The 17,230-nt window shown below is 40.9% G+C and overlaps 1 protein-coding gene and 1 long non-coding RNA gene across 4 annotated transcripts in view; both read left to right on the plus strand.

The window, feature by feature from the left end:
• LOC146516711 (uncharacterized) overlaps nucleotides 1-17,230 on the plus strand; it is a 138,523-nt gene that overhangs the window by 38,161 nt on the left and 83,132 nt on the right. The gene's annotated exons all lie outside the window — the stretch shown is intronic.
• Nucleotides 1-17,230, plus strand: part of septin9b (septin 9b) — a 70,350-nt gene that overhangs the window by 12,575 nt on the left and 40,545 nt on the right. Inside the window, exons 1-2 of one of the 3 annotated variants that reach the window (XM_085163793.1) lie at nucleotides 2,562-2,716; nucleotides 16,532-17,209. In XM_085163793.1, coding sequence (XP_085019919.1) covers nucleotides 2,695-2,716; nucleotides 16,532-17,209 — 700 coding nt within the window. In that variant the 5' untranslated portion in view covers nucleotides 2,562-2,694. Of the gene's footprint in view, nucleotides 1-2,561; nucleotides 2,717-3,439; nucleotides 9,106-16,531; nucleotides 17,210-17,230 lie in introns of those variants that run through there. The other 2 variants (XM_085163791.1, XM_085163792.1) reach the window with 2 other exon arrangements.

Raw genomic sequence — 17,230 nt, forward strand, 5'->3', positions numbered from 1 at the left:
AATTCTCACATCGCACCTACACTTGAATATCCCTAATCTGTTTCTTCTGCTCTGCTTCTCCTCACTTCCCTTTTGCAGATGTCAAATGATGGCCCCTGTGGAAGCTGTGTATTTTTTTGTATGTTAGTGGCGCTTCCTGTTTCAGTCAGGATGATCCACCCCTCTACCATTTGTGTTCATTTCATGTGGAAAAGCATGTTGAAAAATGTGAAATAATGTGAATAATCTTTCCCTTACAAGCCCTGAAATTTGAAACACAGACAAAGCAAAACAAACATTTGGTCACAAAAGACTGAAGATGAAAGTGCTCTGGTAAAAGTGCACTCCAAATAGAGAAAATCTTCTCATCGTTACAGGAAATACAGTACTGTGCAACGGCGCCAGACAAAAGGAGCCAGACCTGGCTGTAAATTTTTTTTAAAGTTGTCTTCTGCAATAATTCTCAAGATTTTATGAATGTTTTTCTTTGGACATTGGCTGCTTTTTCACTCACTTTCAGTCCATTCTTTGACCATTTTAATGTGTTTTGTTACTTCAGCCACTTAACGCTCACCTAAAAATCATCTAAGCATAAAAAGGCATCTAACTCAAGAGATGAACCGGTGTTATATTTATTCATAACCCATTTTAATTACATCTTTAGGCACTTTCTTACTATACTGATTGTCACTGTACTTCTTTTGTTACTTGCTATATTGTTATTTGTTATATTTGTTGTAATGACCTGGCAGGACCTGAGAAATATATCTGACTCATCAGAAATGAGGGTGACTGTCTAGAAGTAAACATGGTGAAGGCTCTGTCATGGTTTGGGTTCTGCGTTGAGATCTTGTCAAAATTGATGGACTGAAAACATTTTGATCTACCATGCAGTACCATCAGGAAAGCTTGGGACTGAAAGCAGCTTCATTTGTCAGCATTACAGTGATCCCAAACTCACTGCCAATGCAGTGAACACATACCTGGACACACAATGGAACTCTTTCAGTCGTGAACTTGTGTTCCAAGAGCCAAGAGCTCAACATCGTTGCGGCAGTGTACGATCATCTTGACAAAGTACAGAGCAAAAGGCAGCCAACATCCAAAGAAGAGCTCCGAATGCCCTTCAAGAAGCCCGAAGAACTATTCCTGAAGACTGTTTAAAGAAATTACAACAAAGCCTGTCTAAGAGAGTTCAGGCTGTGTTTGAAGAATGGAGGTGGTCATACCAAATATTGAATTTCAAGCTCATTACAATTGTATAAACTCTCTCTTTGCCTTGCATACTTTCCATTATGTTTGCACATGTTTCAGTAAATCGCTGCACGTATTTCCCATTTTCCTAACAAAATATAAAGAGAAGAAGATCGGCTCAAGACTTTTGGACAGTAATCCTTACAGGTTATTTGACCACTTTGTCCAAGATCTGAATAAAGAGAGATGTTGTCTATCCGCTTGTTTTCATGTATTTTTTTGTGGGTGATACAAAGACTGTTTTAGGTTTATGCTTTCTGCTGACGTTAACTTTGCAATTTAAAGAAGGGATGTTCCTTCTAAGAAAGAGGAAGTGAGTCGTTGCATGTTAGTCTATTACTCCTCATTCTTTCCCAGACACAAAAACAAAGATGGATGCGTATGAGTTTGTTTTGCCAAGAGAGCAGCTCCCTAAGTGGCCCTTGACCTTGTTGAGCAGCAAGCAGAGGGTCAGGCATGATGTGTGAAGTATGTGTGCATGCTGCTCTGGAGCACCAGTGATTTCTGCTGCTAAATCTGGTTTTGGTTTCACAGAACAATTATGCTTTCAGACTGTGAAAAATGTTGTCATTTCCTAAATGCTGAGCTAAAAGACAGACACAGAGGTCAACAAGCTTGTTGGTGGAGGTCTTGTAATGACGATTATTAGCAAGTTGCAAAGAACCCTCATTGAGAGGCTCTTCATTCATGAATGCCAGGACTGAAGTGTTTTTAGATTAGGTTGGATGAGAAATCTCTTTAATCCACTTAGAGACTCATCTGTGGTTTGAAATGTTGGCCTTGGTGAATGTAGGGTTTGTATATCCTGATAGCATAATTAGTATAGCAATGATGACATGGAAACATGTAGTGTGTGTTCTTGGAGTAGTTCAGGGAGTCCTTGTGGACTGTTAAGAGTATTTCTCTTGAAATAAGCGAGTTTATTTTCACATGAGGACCTATGGCCAAGTGGGCTGAAGTTCTATTTCAAAGAGATAATACAGCCTCAGTGTCACGGGAGCAGGCGAGATAAAGAGAAAGGAGGACTCGTTTCGGTATCATGGGGATAATATAAAACACTGGAAAAAGAAAAGTGGAGGGAGAAAAAAGGCGACAGTGAAAAAGTGTCCGCTTATGATAAAAGTCTGTGAAATATGTGTGTAGGAGAGAAAATCAAGAGAGAGAGAGAAAGAAAAGAAAGCAGGAAAGAGGGACTCCATATGACTTGCACATGGCTGTGGTTGTCTGTTCTGTTCACTTGTTATTCTGACAGACTGAAGACATTAAAACTTGGAGGAAGTAAGAGCAAGGGAGACGGAGGGAGGAAGAGGAGGGAGGAGGAGAGGGAGGGTTGGAAGAGGGGGACAGGGTGACTAAGTCAGGAGAAAGGGGAAGTCTTCAAGCAGAAAAAAGAGAGGGAAGGAAAGAGAGGAGAGAAAAGCGAGAGGGTTGCATGTGGCTATCTGAGGTAGCCATTGAGTTATGGAGCGAGACAGAATAGCTGGTAAGTTCAACGTTTTGTTCAGCGTAGCTTCTTTTCTTTTTGTTAGACTTCAGATGGAAGCAGCTTCTTAGCAGTACGGCAGCATTCAGCTATAGCCACCCCACTTGTGTTTGCCTTGCTTGATCTGTTGCGGTGGGAGCCGCTGCTTAGAGACCTGTATCTGTGTGTGTTTGTGTGTGCGCGTCCGTCTACAGGTCAACTTTAACCTTCTGATCTATGTCTCATAGATGTTGCATGAGCTACAAACCTTCAACTTTTCTTCTTTGTTTATCATTGATTGAACGCACAGCCACAGGTACAGTAGGCTGTAAAGTGCTCAGACTATTTCTATCAGCTCTCACACACAAAGAGCCAGTGAGTAAACCTCATGTGATGAGCTGTCAAATATGACTTCCCAGAAAGAGAAATCTTCCAGTTGCTGCTGAACTGAAGCTACCAGCTTTGGGTACAGTCGATCACCATACACAGTCCATCAGTAGATAGACAGAGCTGAGTCTTCTTGCTGTCATCACAGCATTTTAAGCTGCACAGCCTAGTTGTCAGATTAGTTCTAGCTGGCACATGCAGTTTATTTTAAGTTGAGGGGGATAGGAAGCAGAGCTAATATTCCTGCTAATATGATTTAGCTCTGGAAAGAAAACTCTTTAAACTTTCTTGCATCTGCTGCTACTTAGTTCTCTTCTATTCAGGAACTCTTTCCCAAAAATGATAAGATTCCTAATAACTCTTTTTAAATGTATAGATTTGCTAAATCTCTAATCTGACTTATTGAGCTTTTTTTAATAATTAAATCCTGGCATTAAGATGAGCAACAGTCTCTTTAATTCATTTTTTAGTAAGGTGTTTGAGCTCAGTGAGTCGCATTATGCATAGACACACATGGCATACCTATCTTTGTTTCCACTTGATGGCACTGTTGCAGTGTCATTTTATCTCCTGCACTGTAGTCACCATTTCTCTCAGTTTTGTGAAATTTCCCTTGTGGATGATTCATATTTTACAGATGAAGTGATTCTATGGGAGGTTGATGAATTTAGTAAAGACTGTCACAATAACTGGGAGGCGGTCACGGGTGGTGTATTCGAGATATGAGGTGACAGAGCATTGTTTTGCCAACAAGAAAGCATTGTAGTTAGATATGACTTCACCCTGGTCCATGCAAGACTTCCTCTTATTTAAGGAAGTCTTGCATGGCTGTTTCCTGGTTTTCCGTCTGTGCTGTATGGTTTAGTTTGGACCTGTTGTCTTGACAGCTGCCCCAGCCCTTACACCACCCATCGCTGATCCTCTCAGCCTCTGTTTTGTAAATGGTAAGGGCTAAGACTGTGATTGCTTAAAAGTGCACAAATAATTCTTGTGTGCATCTGTAACACAACCATCTTGTTCCTTTTCTTCATCTGTTCGGGATTGAAGTAATATGTTCAATATGAGATGTCATCTACCATGGCTGTCCTGCATGGTGAACACATTGACTTGTTAGAATTACTTTGAAAATACAACTAAAGGAAAGTAAAACAAAGCCTACGAGTTGCTTTATGTGTTAGCATTTAAACTGGAAGGAAATAGCCATCATGACTGTTGCGATTACATGAATTGCAGTATTTTGTGGCCTGTTTAGAATCAAATGACAATAATTCAGTAGATGTAAAAAGGATATTAAATAGGACAGTTAAAGCCCTCTTTGATAGTTTTAAAAAGACAAGTTGATACACTTCCTTTGGGAAATAAGGCAAATAAACATCTCCTCACATTTGTTAAGATCAAGAAGTTTCATCAGGTTTTTGTCTCGACACGTCTTAGTATGATGCATTATATAAACTCTAAACATAAAGTTAGTCTGGTCAGGTTTTGGTTCAGGTCTTTGTTAACACAGTGATGACCCAGCAAGTTCATCCAAAGCTCAGACTGTGCAATGCTCAGTAGAGTCCAAGCTGCATCTCAGACTCTGCAGGCCTCAGTAAGCATGTTAAATGTTAAAGTTCATGACAGTACAGTTAGAAAAAGACTGAACAAGTATGACTTGTTTGGAAGGGTTCCCAGGAGAAAGCCTCTTCTCACTAAGAAGATCAGGAAAGCAAAGCTTAGGGTTTGGAAAGTTGCTACTGAACAAACCACACTACTTGTGTTCTTCTGAGAAGTGGAGATGTCTGGCCACAGTGCACAGCCCCATGTTTGGTAAAAACCAAACATAGCATATCAGCACAAACACCTCAAACCAATTGTCAAGCACAGTGGTGGAAGAGCGATGATTTGAGCTTGTTTTGCAGTCACGGGATCAGGGTACCTTACAGTCAGTGAGTCGACCATTAGACCACATCGGTCCGACAGATAAAGCTTAGGTCATACAACAGGCCAATGATCCCAAGCACAAATCTACAACAGAATGGCTGAAAAAGTATTGAAAAATTGAGGTGTTGCTATGGCCCTGTCAAATTCCAGACATCAGCGTGATAGAAATGCTGTGGTGGGACCTTAAGAGAGCTGTGCATAAATAAATACTTGAAACTTCAATGAACTGAAGGAACACTGTAAAGAAGAGCGGGCCAGAGTTCTTCCACAATGATGTAAGAGACTGATAAAGTTGTACAGAAAAGGATTACTTCAACGTATATCTGCTAAACGAGCTTCTACAGGCTACTGAATCATGGGATGTGCTTTTTCCCTCTGTTTTCACAAGACTGTATCTATCATTAAAAATGCAGTCCACTTTGTTTGCAACCTTTTGGTTTGTGTGAATACGATGTTTGCTTTTCTCCTCGAAGTTATTATATTCTAAAAATGCGTCTTAGGTGTCTAATTATGTTTGTGGCTATTTCTATTCGTAAACATCAGCACGCAACGTTTAGCATTATTTTTTAATTTTAGCCTTCAGCTGAATCTGAGCACACAGTCTGCAACTTTTGTCTTTAATTAACTGTTCACTCTTTTAGCACATGAATATGGGGTTGTAGAAGTGCTGTTGTGGTGTATCCACTCTGAGAGCTGTATACCCTCACCCTAAAAGACACGTGCACATAACCTCACCCACATCCACAAATACATATGAACCCAGAGTTGAAGGAAATCAAGGAAATCACTCAGCTCACCATGTTCCATAAAAAAGGTGTACAGGACATCCTCTATGAGTGAACGCCTCGCAGTTCTCCTCCCGCTGCTCTCCCAGTATCTCACCTCATATTGTTTCTTTTATTATTACTTGTTAATGATAAATGAGGGAGCCGTGAAAACAGTGCATAGAGTAAAGGAAACTGATAGGGAAGCCCCACCTTCACTCCTCCTGAGAGAGGATTTCTGACAGGTGATGTTATTCAACATGATGGAAACACGGGTTATTATAGGGGTGAGAAAACAGAGATAAACAAACTCCTGTGAAAAGTTCATTAGGGTGCGAACAACTGTACAATAGTGGTAAAGTGTCAAAATATGAACAAAGAGATAGCTGTGTATGGGGAACTTGTGGGAACATTTCATGGACAAAATACTCAGGCTTGCTTTTCATCCCTCATGATGTATGTCTCACCCAAAAACTGTGTATATGAACTCTTTAAAGAGACTTTTAAAGAAAGGAGAATAATATTTTTCCCAATTTTTATCCATTATTAATGTTGAAGTAGTTTGGTAACTTCCATGTGACTCTTTGGTCAGACTATATATCTGTGTCAAAATGCCATTCAGGCTTAGGAGGCCAATTACTTACACAGGGACTAGCATCCAAGTCTGCAGACCACGACAGCCTCCTGCCACTATAAATTGTCCACGCAAATTTTAAGCCAATTTATCTTACTACGATGGAGACAACATGAATCATTTTATGTTCTCAATAGTTTTTCCAGTGAACAGTCATAGTTAAAGCATGGCCTTATGTGCCAGTGCTACCCTAGGTGACTGCAAAATGTGTAACTTTGATCCAGGCCTAATGTCAAATCTATATAGAAAACAAAGTGATTAAATTACTTCTTTTTCCTAATTTTGCTATGTTAGAAATGCTCTACATCTCCAACACTTCAAAGTAAAAATTGTATTTATATTCTTTGATGCATTGATTATAATATAAATGTGCAATTAAATGCAATGTCTCTGGAAAATCCCATCAAGGTGATCTCAGCGTGAATCATTAAATCCCATTCAAACCCCGCTCATGAAAACATTAAACTGCTCTGGGAATAACGCATTGCTTAATGGGTTGAACACTCGCACACAGGTAAAAGACACAAAGCAAACAGTTCTGGTGTCTTTCACTGCCAAAGAGACAGGACGCTGAATGATTCGGGCTCGGTTTATTGCGGAGCTCTTTCAGGGGCACGGACCCACAGACACTCACAAACAAACCTGCGCCTGCAGTTACAGTCAGTTTACACAAAGGCACATTTTCATGTAATGTTACTCACAGATTTGTCACTCCAGACGTCACTCTGGATTTTTGAGCTCATGCTGTTGCCCTGCCTGGATTGTGTATCCGTGTTTGTATAAATACACACAAGCTTAAATGAGGTGTGTGTTTCACAAGCCGTGTGTCCTTTAGTGCAACTGCTACAGAATCATGTTGCATATGGTCCACAGTGCAGCACAAAATCTACAGTCAGCATACAGAGAGAGCCCACACACGCACACTAATATACACTATAAAGACCTGAACACACAGCTTAATCATTACTTTGCTCTGTCCTTTATTAAGGTGGACTTAAAGCTCAACACGTGAAAATAAATGTTAATATTTTACTATTGGATTTGGAATACACTGTGCTGTGCTCTGTTTTTTGTCCCGAGACACCTTCACAGCAGTTGTATGAAGTAATGACACTGCACCACAAACACACAGTGTTATTCTGTGTTACTGTTGACCTCTTGGGTGTTAGGGTTAGGGGCCACTGGGTGGGCTTGGCACCCAGTGCACCTTAAAATGAAGCTTTTCATTCAGATAGGATTCCGCGAATGCTTCTTAAAAGCTGTAAATGTGCCACGCAACACTTAAGCCTCTTTGTCCATTCTTGTGGTGAAAGACGCCATTTAATTTGTGATATCTAATGTGTGACACTGAAGTGGGAAATACCAGCTTCCTGTGGTTTATTCTTTAGGTTTGGGTTTCCTTTGAATGCCAGTTGGGAATCATCTGCTACATTAATGCTTATGACCTCTACCATTAGTGTGGAAACTGTAAAACTAACCCAGGATCAGAGTGTATTTGCCACAATTCTCATTTGCAGTCATTCCTGTCTCCAAACAGGAAGTTGTGATAAGCTGCTCACTCATGACCAATCATCAATTATCGTGATAGCATCACTGCTGCATTGACTCCGCAGTAGATTCCCGCATAAGAAATCCGGTAGGACGTCCCACAGGGAGACAGTGGAAGTGGTTAAGTAAACGCATGGCTAACTTTGATATTTCACCACTTTGGGTTGTTTTGTCAGCACCTTTTCAACACGATTTCTCTATCGCTACAAAGATCAGTCACCAAATTGGTTAGAGCAGCCTCAAGGACGAGCAATGTAACCATATCTACCACATCAAAAAGCAGGCTTTTCATCAGTGTCACTGCCAGCAGAAGTGCAGTAGTGCTATATTACCTGTGTCCACGGAGCTTGAATTCCCATGTTTCCCCTGATAACACAGTCACACAAGGCGGGCTGGTGCACAAATCACTTGCTGATTGCCCAGAGGCGCCATTGTATATCCCTAATGCCAACTTTCTCCAGGAAGTCTCTCAGGTTTTTGTGTCACAGGAAAGCAGCTACTCCTGAAGTGACTGCACTCTAATTAACATGTCAGCCAGTTTTAGAGGTTGTTTACCCAAAACTGAAACCTCAAAGGCTCACTTTAACTGTAGTCCCGCTCTAGCTGTGCCAGAATGAAGGTATTCTTTATGAAGGCGATCATAACAGCCGCAGTTGTAACAAAGATGTCTGATCTGAGTTTAATTTGGTTTTTGACATGCTGTCCACTCTCAGAGCTGTTCAGAGGCTGACTGAGGAAATCAGACCTCAGGTTGGTTGGTTGGAAAGGGTCTCAGAGTGTGACGTCTGTTGTCTACATGAGTGTGCATGTATGAGTGTGTGGGGGGCAGGGGAAACACACGTACACAGGACATTTAGGAGAAGGGTGGGTGTGTAACTACAGGGAGGAGGAGAAGGGAGGAGGCTTGCCTTTTCTCTCTCTCTCTGAAGTCTGAATGCAGCAACATAGAGAAGTTGGTGGGAAGTCAGAGAGAAACAGCTGATACTTTAAGAGAAACTCGTGGGCTCCGACTTGTTTCACACTGATTCTATTTTTGAGTTCGTTCAAAAGCAACAAACTTTCTTTAGAAGCTGAAAGAAAAGGTTTCTGCCTGAAAAAAATGTCTGATTCTGGAGTCAACCCACACTTGGAGGGAATTATTTCAGATTTTGAAGGTTTGTTATGTATTTTTCTGCATTTCTTTCACTCCATCTGTAAGACATTTTCATTGGCTAAAGGCTAATATTGATCAATAGGTGGTGTTAATGTACATTATACAGAAATATGTTTCTGTGGGCGGGGGCACTTGTGCATGTATTTAAAAAAACAAAACAAAAAAACATAGTGCTGGACGGATGCTAGCTTCCTGTACCTTTTGTCTGTTATTGATTATACTGAGGTTACGGCAATAACAGAAAGAAACGCAGTATTGAGACGACACAATACCATCACCGGAAAGCCTTCAGCTGTAAACACTGAAAGGGAGACAGTGAAAACCTCAGCAGTAAGAACTAACATCTGTCTAACCCCTCATAAAAAAACTCACAACTCTGTCTCTGTTTGTCAAGCCAGTGTGGAACTAGCACTGATTGCCTTTGTCCCCCTTTTCCTCTGCTATTCTGTCTTTCTTCCTTCCTCCTTGCTTGTTTCTTTCCTGTTCCTCCTCCTGTCAGTTCCTACAGCTGCTGTTTGGCCTGATGCTTAAAGTCAGACGTCATGGGCTGATGCTGACTTCTGTATCCTTGAGATTGACCAGATTATTGAAATTACACTTGCGTTTGGATTGTTTAAGTAAAGCAACTTCTACCCAGTAATCTGGTTTACAGTGATTTGATACAGCTTTGCACGATTGTGTTCTAAAGCTGTAGACGAGGATAATATCCATAGATTCAAAAAATATAAGGCGGTATAACTGTTTCATGCTTATTGTGTGTTGTGTCCCGGCACTCTTTCAGAGGTATTTACATATGAGCTTGTTTTGGTCACATTCAGCTAAAACACTTTTTCAATTATATAAGGAAAGTCTCATCCACTGAATTGAATGCACCGATGCAGAAATTAGACAGACACTGGCAGCAGATGCTTTGCATTGGGGCCTCTGTGGATTAGGCTTGTTAGGACGCATCCCATGGATGCTTGATCAGATTGGGATCTGTGGAGTTTGGAGGATGGGTCAAGCCTGGGTGTTTCTCGTTTCCCTTCTTGAGCCTTTTTTGCTGTTTCACAAGCTGCATTATCTTGCTGATGGAGACCACTGCCTCTGGGGAGTGTCATTACCATGGCAGGGTGTGCTAGGTCTGCAACAGCTTTTAGATTGATGAAACGCCTCAAAGTAACATCCAGATGAATGCGTACTTTGCATTGGTGGTTTTAATGTTGTGGCCATTCAATGTGTTATTACACTGACTACATTTTCCATTCAGGGTAGAGAAAGCTGCACAGCAAACACTTGACTGAGTAAATCCCCATTTTACCCCACATCATTATGCTTTCCAGTGCATTGCACTCCACTATATTTCACACTGAGGAGGAAATGGGTACCGAAAGGAAAAGGCGATTTAATTGGTGAACACACTGAAGATGTAATAATTCCTCTTCGGATAGACCCAATAATTGAATATGGGTGATTGAAACCTCCATAGAAACTACACACTGAAATAATATTGTGACTTTCTGAAAGGAAGAGAACATATCTGTCTAACCTTAGGAACAAGTCCGTATTTATATATTCACAGAGACGTTTGAACAGTGGGCCTCTCATGTTTCTTCCAGCCTAAACAGAGCCAAGACATTTAGGCACATTATCTGCTTACAGGTGCAACATTTTTGTCCCGCGTGACATGCATAGACAGAGAGGAAATTAACATTGAAATGAACAGAGTGTCTGTGTGTGGCACATTTTCCAAACTTGGCAGAGAGGCAAGTGTGTTATTAAGTTGGCATGAGTGGATTATGTGCATATATGCAACACATTCTTTACTGTTCTCTGTGGTCCTGTTCATTCTGAGGCAGACATATTACAGTGCAGGTGGTAAGTTATTGCTAATATGCCAGTTAGATAGAGCAGAGATTTCTTTAAGTATTGTATGCATGGATTCTCTGACCTGCAAGGAATTAGATTCCAGCCCCTTGTTAGTGAGTCTGTGTTTGCTGCTTGTGACATCATCACACCCAAAGGCTAGAGATACAGCTGACAGCGCTGGATCGTCACATCCTTTATCTGTTAGTTTACTGGCAGATTCAGTGCACCTCCTTCGTTTAAAGAATTCTTTTTTTTGCTGAGGCATCTTGTAATGTGTGTTGTGTGATTCATCTTGCAAAAAGTTCTTCATTTGAACATCATCATTTCTACTTTGAGGTCACTAAGCTCCAGTGAATCACATGTTTAATCTGCTTTTTGTCAACCACTTTCTCTCCCCCTCACTCCCTTTATATCAGGACTTTAAGCCCAATCAGTTTGTTATCTGTCGGTAAGTGGAATGCAACAACTTTCTTTATACCTTCACTGATCACTGATGTAAATGTTTATTCATGTGGAATACAGTTAACCAGTGGATGATCAAAGTACAAGAATAAGCATTTATCTCTCAGGTTACAGCCTTAACAACCTAAAGCCAAGAACTGGGGTAGCCTTTCAACATCAGACTCCAATCAGTTTGGAAATTGCAGGTGAAATTGCCTCTTGGTTCTGATTAGAGCTCAGATCTTGGTTTTAAGCATCTGCTTCATCAACATTATGGCAAAAAATAAAAACTAAAAATGCAAATTTTGATCATTTCTCCACTCTCGCTTCTCCTCTCATGTCTTTCCACTTCACCACAACACCTATAACATTCCCAGAATTTCATTTTCCTCAGCCAGACCAGTGCAGACCAGTGCAGTAAATCTGACACACTGAGATGTACTGCTCCCGGGCACCATTAGCAAACCCAACACCATCAGTGGGCAGCTGAAGGAAGTGTGTGTTTGACAGTTTAGCATTAAGGTTTTGTCTTACCCAGCAGAATAGCATAGTGTGAAATTCTATCATTTATTGTTTGGCCTTGTCCTGTCAGTTAAAGCCTTGGTCATGTTTTTCCTTGCCTGACCACATCGATTTATATTCAGTGGCTACTGACATCAGATAAACTGCACTGTGCATAAAATGGTCTTAAATAACCAGTGTGTGACAGACAGCAACTGTCTTAATCACTTGACGTATGACTCTGAGGCTAGAATTACTGGACCCAATTGTGAGTTCAAGGCTATGTAAAATGAAGTACGCCCTTTTATTAATCAAAATACTGATGTACTGTTTTGTTGCTGTTGTTGTTTGCACTGCAATATATGCAGTATATATGCAATATACTTTTATTTACATTCACCATCTAAAAGGACTTTACCACAATACTCAAACGAATGAAATGTTTGCAAGTGTGCTGTAAAACTACGCCTTTTATCCGACGGTCCTTTATTTATAATTTTCCCAGTTTTGTCATTTTAGTTTAAAAAAAAAACATAATTTTCTAATCTGCTCCTGTTTATGGTGTTAATTTGCTGTTAAAGCAGTTTGCTGTTAATGCAAACTAAGCACTTTACCCATCTGTTCCACATTAAATGCCTTACAGCAGTTCAGATGCATAATCCCTTCCCTTTCCCAGTGGACTTTTATTGGGCTACATACATAACAAGTGGTGAAGTTCATTAACAGGAACTGAACATCAATCAATTTAAAAATAAAAAAATAAAAATCAGTGTTTTTAATCACTGAAATAAAAACCAGTCATCTCTAAAACTTGCCAGCACCATATGCAATATATTTCATGTTGTAAGATTTTTGTCAATTATATTATTATATTTCCAGTCTTACGACCTTTGCAATCTTATTGCAGCAATGTAATAATGTGTCAATTCATCCCTTAACAAATGATGTGCACCTTTGACATACCAAATCAGTGTGGACAGCCCTCACTCCCAGCTCATGCCAGTAATAGAAGCGCTTACAGTTTTGTTTTGGCTTCTCCCACTTTCTAGTGTTCTGCCTTTCCCTCCTTTCTTTTGTGTTTGTTTTCCGCCCTCAAAGCCCTGACTATCTCTTATTAGTCCATCTGCACTGAGATGATACCGAATGTTTGCGTTCATTTGTTGGGATGTCCTTGAGAGTAAGTGATGACACTGATGATAAAGAGACAGTGTGGCTAGGCACCTGGGCTGCATATAGGATAAATGACTGTGAACAGCTGCTTCTGTTTGTGTGTGTGTGTGTGTGTGTGTGTGTGTGTGTGTGTGTGTGTGTGTGTGTGTGTGTGTGTGTGTGTGTGTGTGTGTGTGTTTTGTTTTGGGGTTTTTTATAGTGGTAATCCTGAGATACATTGTCTGAGCTGCATTATCTTCCCACAGGAGATAGTGTGAGATACTGGAACACTGGGCAGTGATAGGTAGTGGAGGGATGTGGGGAGATGAGGCCTCTGGCTCCTGTTAATGAGTTTCCTCTGGGGTAGACTGGACCTCTCATTTCTTGCTCATAGTCTGGGAATGCTCTTTCACAGGGAACTATGCTCTTTCATCCATCTGTCAGTCCTGCAGAAATACTATTTCTATTGCTATATGATCCTGTACTTAGGATATTCTTTCTTCCTCTTTTTTCTTTGGCTAAACAAGAAAACAGAACAAGGTACGACAGACTTTATGAATAAGAATATAAGAGTTGACTGATGAGTGAATGAAAAATGCCCCCGAATGCCCTTTTCCACTCTCTTTATTCCTAGAAGAAAAAAAAGCACAGAAAGATTAAAATACACTTGTGCTCTTAAATTATGTACACTTGGCTGCACGGCCTCTAAATACAAACAACCTGAGAGCAAAGCACTCAAACCCTTTGCTCCAGTCACGTGCCTGAAGGCATATAATCACAAAGCAGCCAAGACCAGAAATACTAATCTGCAATCACTTAACAGGTCACTGGAAAACATTTTGGTTCAGCTCTCTGATTTTGGTCAGACTTGTGAATATATCCCCCAGGTTTCGCTTCTCACACTTGCAACTTCTCCAAAGTTAAACAAAAGTCTACAGCAAGTGTCAAGAAAAGTTAAGAGTGTGCACGGGTGTCTGCAGTCCTGACTGCAGAGGAGGTTAAAAAGAATGCCTCACTGATTAGACTCATGCATGTATCACAGTCTTTTCACTTCCTGTGAAATGTGCAGACTGATTTTGGCACACCGACTCATTTTCTGGTCAGAGTTGAAAGTAGCCATAACCTTGGACTCCCTCTTAGGAATCATCGAAAACAAGACAGCAGGCGTAAGAAGGGCATAGTTCGGTTGTAGTGTGGGTTTGGACACCATTTACAGATTGCATATTCAAGTAATAGACTGTAAAGTTGGATATTGAACTTCAGGCAATAAGAAACAGAAATGTGAGAAATAATATTGTTAAAGTGTTTATTAGTAGTTGTTAATGATCTTTTGTCAACGTTTCAACTTTTCTTAGTAAAACAGATGTTTTCCACACATAGCACAGCTACATTATATGCAGTGACTTCAGGTTTTATCTGCCTAATGGCTAAGACAACATTTATAAAACCAGTCTTCTACACAGTAATAGTGCCAAGGATGAAAGGTAACTGTACCTCAAGGTCCAGATGAGTGGTGTACAGGGAGGTGCGGGGAGTTAAAGGGATTTGTAAGACAAATCACCACAAACTCCAAGATGTGAGATCAGATTTATTTATTCCCGCGGTGCATGGGAATTTCCTTGATGTGTCCAACTAACACAAAAAGGAGAACAAGACATCGGCTTTGGCCTGAATTTTTCTTAGACAGCAAATTGTATCAAATGTCCACCATGCTGCTAGGAGGCATCTCATGGCAGTAAATCAGATTAGGGATGCCGTTGATGTGCAGCTTTGATGTGATTGTGTTGAGTTCCACAGAGTTTTGAGAGCAGTGAAGCTGCAGCTCTGTGTCCTCCCTGTGTAGTTGCTTAAAAATAAACATGTATACATTCCCTCAACACATACTTACATGTCTTTACAAGCATTTTGAACAAAACTCCAAATAGTTGCATAAAGACATAGGCACACTTGGGAACACCGCAAGCCACAAACAGATCAAATAATCAGCACTGTGCTTTGGATTGTAAGAAACTAGAGATGCTCTTAAAGGGTGTGCGTGAGTGGACTAGTCTTACTAGTATATCATTATGATGCCAGCTCCTGGCCACTGGCTTGGCACAGCAACTCTGAGAGTCAAATTCAAGTTGACTCTCAGCCAGCACAGTCTTACCAGGGGGTGATTCCATCCTTCAGTGTCTTCTTGGACAGTGCTGTTATTTTCTCACATCACAACTAACCTTGGGGAACTATGTGCCTTTATCTGTGTGTTGACTTTGCTCAAAAACAGGGAGTCTTGGGACTTTTTTTGCCCAGATGCTTGGCAGTCGATGTATGACTGATTGCGTGCGCTATAACATGCCATGAAACGCTTCGAGTGACTCTGTGTGAAAGCCTAGAATTTTATATTGTAGCGTACCACACACGTAGCAAGCAAGGTCGTGACAAAGAAAGGCATGGACTGGCTTAAACATGTCAGTCCATACGGCAGCGAAAAACTTGCTGCTGGTGATTGAGAATGAAATTAGATACAGTATACGGCTTAATTACTAGCGCATGCTGTTTCTCTCGAGTGCCACCAAAACTGTTCCTACAGCTTCTCCACCCTCAAACCCCAGGCGCTTTACTACTTGGGTGCTGTTCATAATGCCTTTAGAAAAAACAGTTAACTTTTTATATTTCTCACTTAATTGGTTTGACCTTTTTGATGACTTTTTGATGACTTTGTTCCTGCTACTTGTAAATGTCACAGTTTACAAGCGAAAGATGTACTTGATTTATTTAAGAAATTGTACCAGCAAATTAACGAGCTTTCAACCAGTTGTGTTCTGTTTTATGTGAAAAGTAACCAAGTAGGTTTAGTACAAGTTAGAGATACTGCTTGCATGCATTTGTGAAGCAGAAGAGTGCTTTTCCTCTTTTTTTTACTTCATTAACAATTCCACACTTGTTACAATGACCTGTGATATGAATATAAATATGATTTAAACTATTTTGATGCCAGACAGCAGTAAAAGAGCAAGCTGGTACTTGTGAATTGAAGCATTTCTATAGGAATAACAATAGCTTAGTTATGTTGTCCATACATTTCTGAAGATTGATTTTGTACTTATAATAATAATAATAATAATAATAATAATGGATTGCATTTATATAGCACTTTTCGGGGCCCTCAAAGCGCTTTACAATTCCACTATTCATTCACTCTCACATTCATACACTGGTGGAGGCAAGCAAATAGTAGTACTTATGTACTACTATTTGCTTACTTTAATTACATATGTAGTGGGTAACACTTTTACCAATATAGACCAATACTTTTGTGTTATTTAATCTGTTTTAACTAGATTTTGTGTTGTTATTAATCAGCGCTTTAATTTTCTATAATATTTTATTGTGAATCCACCAACTTTTTGCTTTTTTTCTAAATCACTTGTAAAGCCCTTTGTAACTGCTTGCATGCACTTGAATGACTATATGAATAAAACGCTGTCTTGGTCTCCTTCATGCAGCCCTGAAGAGGTCCTTTGAGGTAGAGGATGTTGACACTTCATCTCACTCTTCACCCGGCTCCCGCCGGACAACCAACTCACCTCTCCGTAACGCCATGTCTCCCACCAGCATCTACTATCGTGACCTCGGTTCTGCCACCCCGGCCACTAACAACAACAACCTCAACTATACCCAGCCCCGCTCTATCATGGGTGGAGGAGGTTCCAAGACTCCGGAGCCTGTGTCCCGCCGTTCTGAACTCTCCATCGACATCTCTTCCTCCAGCAAGCAGGTCGATAATGTCACCAGCCCTGCTTCCGCACGCTTTGTGAGCAACAGCGCCCTGAAACGCCCAGAAGTCCTGGGGCACTCCAAGACGCCCGAGACAAGCCACAAGAGGGAGGTGACTTTTGCCAAGACGCCAATTGACTCCCCGGTCACACGCCGCAATGAGAGCAGCATGAACAACAACGGGACCAGCCGAGCCCCTGAGCAAAATCACACCCGCAAGTTTGAGCCCCCTAGTCCAGGGGATATCCGTAAACCTGATATCAGCATCACTAAAGCACCTCCCGAGAACAATGGCCACCATCCAGCAGTGCACCACCCACACCACCCCAACCCTCACCACAACACCATCGTCACCACTTTCCGCTGCTCCTCGCCTAACCATGGACGCAAATCCCCCAACCCTGACAGTAAGTCTGCTTTCACCATAT

This window comes from Neolamprologus multifasciatus, chromosome 6, assembly GCF_963576455.1.
Source record: "Neolamprologus multifasciatus chromosome 6, fNeoMul1.2, whole genome shotgun sequence".
Lineage (NCBI taxonomy): Eukaryota > Metazoa > Chordata > Actinopteri > Cichliformes > Cichlidae > Neolamprologus > Neolamprologus multifasciatus.